Genomic DNA, 937 nt, shown 5'->3' with positions numbered 1-937 from the left:
CATTGGTGCCAGCATCCTCACCATCCTGGAGATCCTGGACTACATCTATGAGGTGTGCTGAGCCTTTGGGGCTGTGTCTCATGCTGGGAGTGGCAGGTGGGCTCCCCAGGGAAGGCATGCCATGCGGCCACCCCAGAGGGCTATTACAGCACCCAAATTGGGGAACACCCAGAGAAAGGCAGTGGGAGGAGGATGGGGACAGGGAGGGTGGTGGGCAAAGGTGCTGTCCTCACTGTCCCTGAGTGGGCAGGGGAGCAGATGGCAGTTCCGTGTAGACTGGGGTGTCCACACACGGGGTGGTGCCTGCGTGGGGGTTTGGGTCTGACCCCCCATCTGCACCTAGGTGATCCGGGACAGGGTGAGCCGAGTCCTGCGCCGCTCCAAGCCACCCCTGAAGAAGCCCTCAGGCAGCATTGCCACACTGGGACTGGAGGAGATGAAGGACCAGGTACCCCTGCAGGGTGGGCAGCCTGGGCCCTGTGAGGACAGGGTCTGGGCAGTGTCCTTCCCTGCACCAGGGGAAAGGGATGTCATCCCAAGGCCAAGGGACAGCATGGCTCTGAGTTTAGTGCCCTCAGGCTGCAGAGCCAGGGCAGCCCTGGGGAGGTAGGGAGCTGTGTGACCCTGAGAGGGCTCCTGGGGTAAGACTGTGCTGGGTGGAGGGGCTGTGGAGGTAAGATGCATGGAGTCTGAGCCCACCCCACTGACTGCCCTCCCTGCAGAGCCCCTGCGAGACATGGAGGGCGCCTACAAGGCGGGCATCCTACCCAACCACCACCACCGCCACCACTACCCTCACCAGGGCGTCTTTGAGGACTTCGCCTGCTAGGCCAGATCGGGACTGGGGGGCAGACCCCTGCCACCCCTCTCCCCATTCGCATGGGGAAGGACCACGGCACTGGGTGCAGTGGGCACACAGTGCATAAATTTTCCCTAA

At 63.0% G+C, this 937-nt stretch overlaps 1 protein-coding gene across 1 annotated transcript in view; it reads left to right on the top strand.

The window, feature by feature from the left end:
- LOC103806715 (acid-sensing ion channel 4-like) overlaps positions 1 to 829 on the top strand; it is a 4,340-nt gene extending 3,511 nt beyond the window's left edge. The window contains 3 exon segments of the mRNA XM_009079423.1: positions 1 to 52; positions 344 to 461; positions 723 to 829. The exon segment at positions 1 to 52 is cut by the window's left edge and continues 6 nt beyond it. Coding sequence (XP_009077671.1) covers positions 1 to 52; positions 344 to 461; positions 723 to 829 — 277 coding nt within the window.
- Positions 830 to 937: the final 108 nt, after the last annotated feature.

Source organism: Acanthisitta chloris, unplaced genomic scaffold (assembly GCF_000695815.1).
Source record: "Acanthisitta chloris isolate BGI_N310 unplaced genomic scaffold, ASM69581v1 scaffold25917, whole genome shotgun sequence".
NCBI classification, from domain to species: domain Eukaryota; kingdom Metazoa; phylum Chordata; class Aves; order Passeriformes; family Acanthisittidae; genus Acanthisitta; species Acanthisitta chloris.
This window is presented reverse-complemented; position numbering and strand designations above follow the sequence as displayed.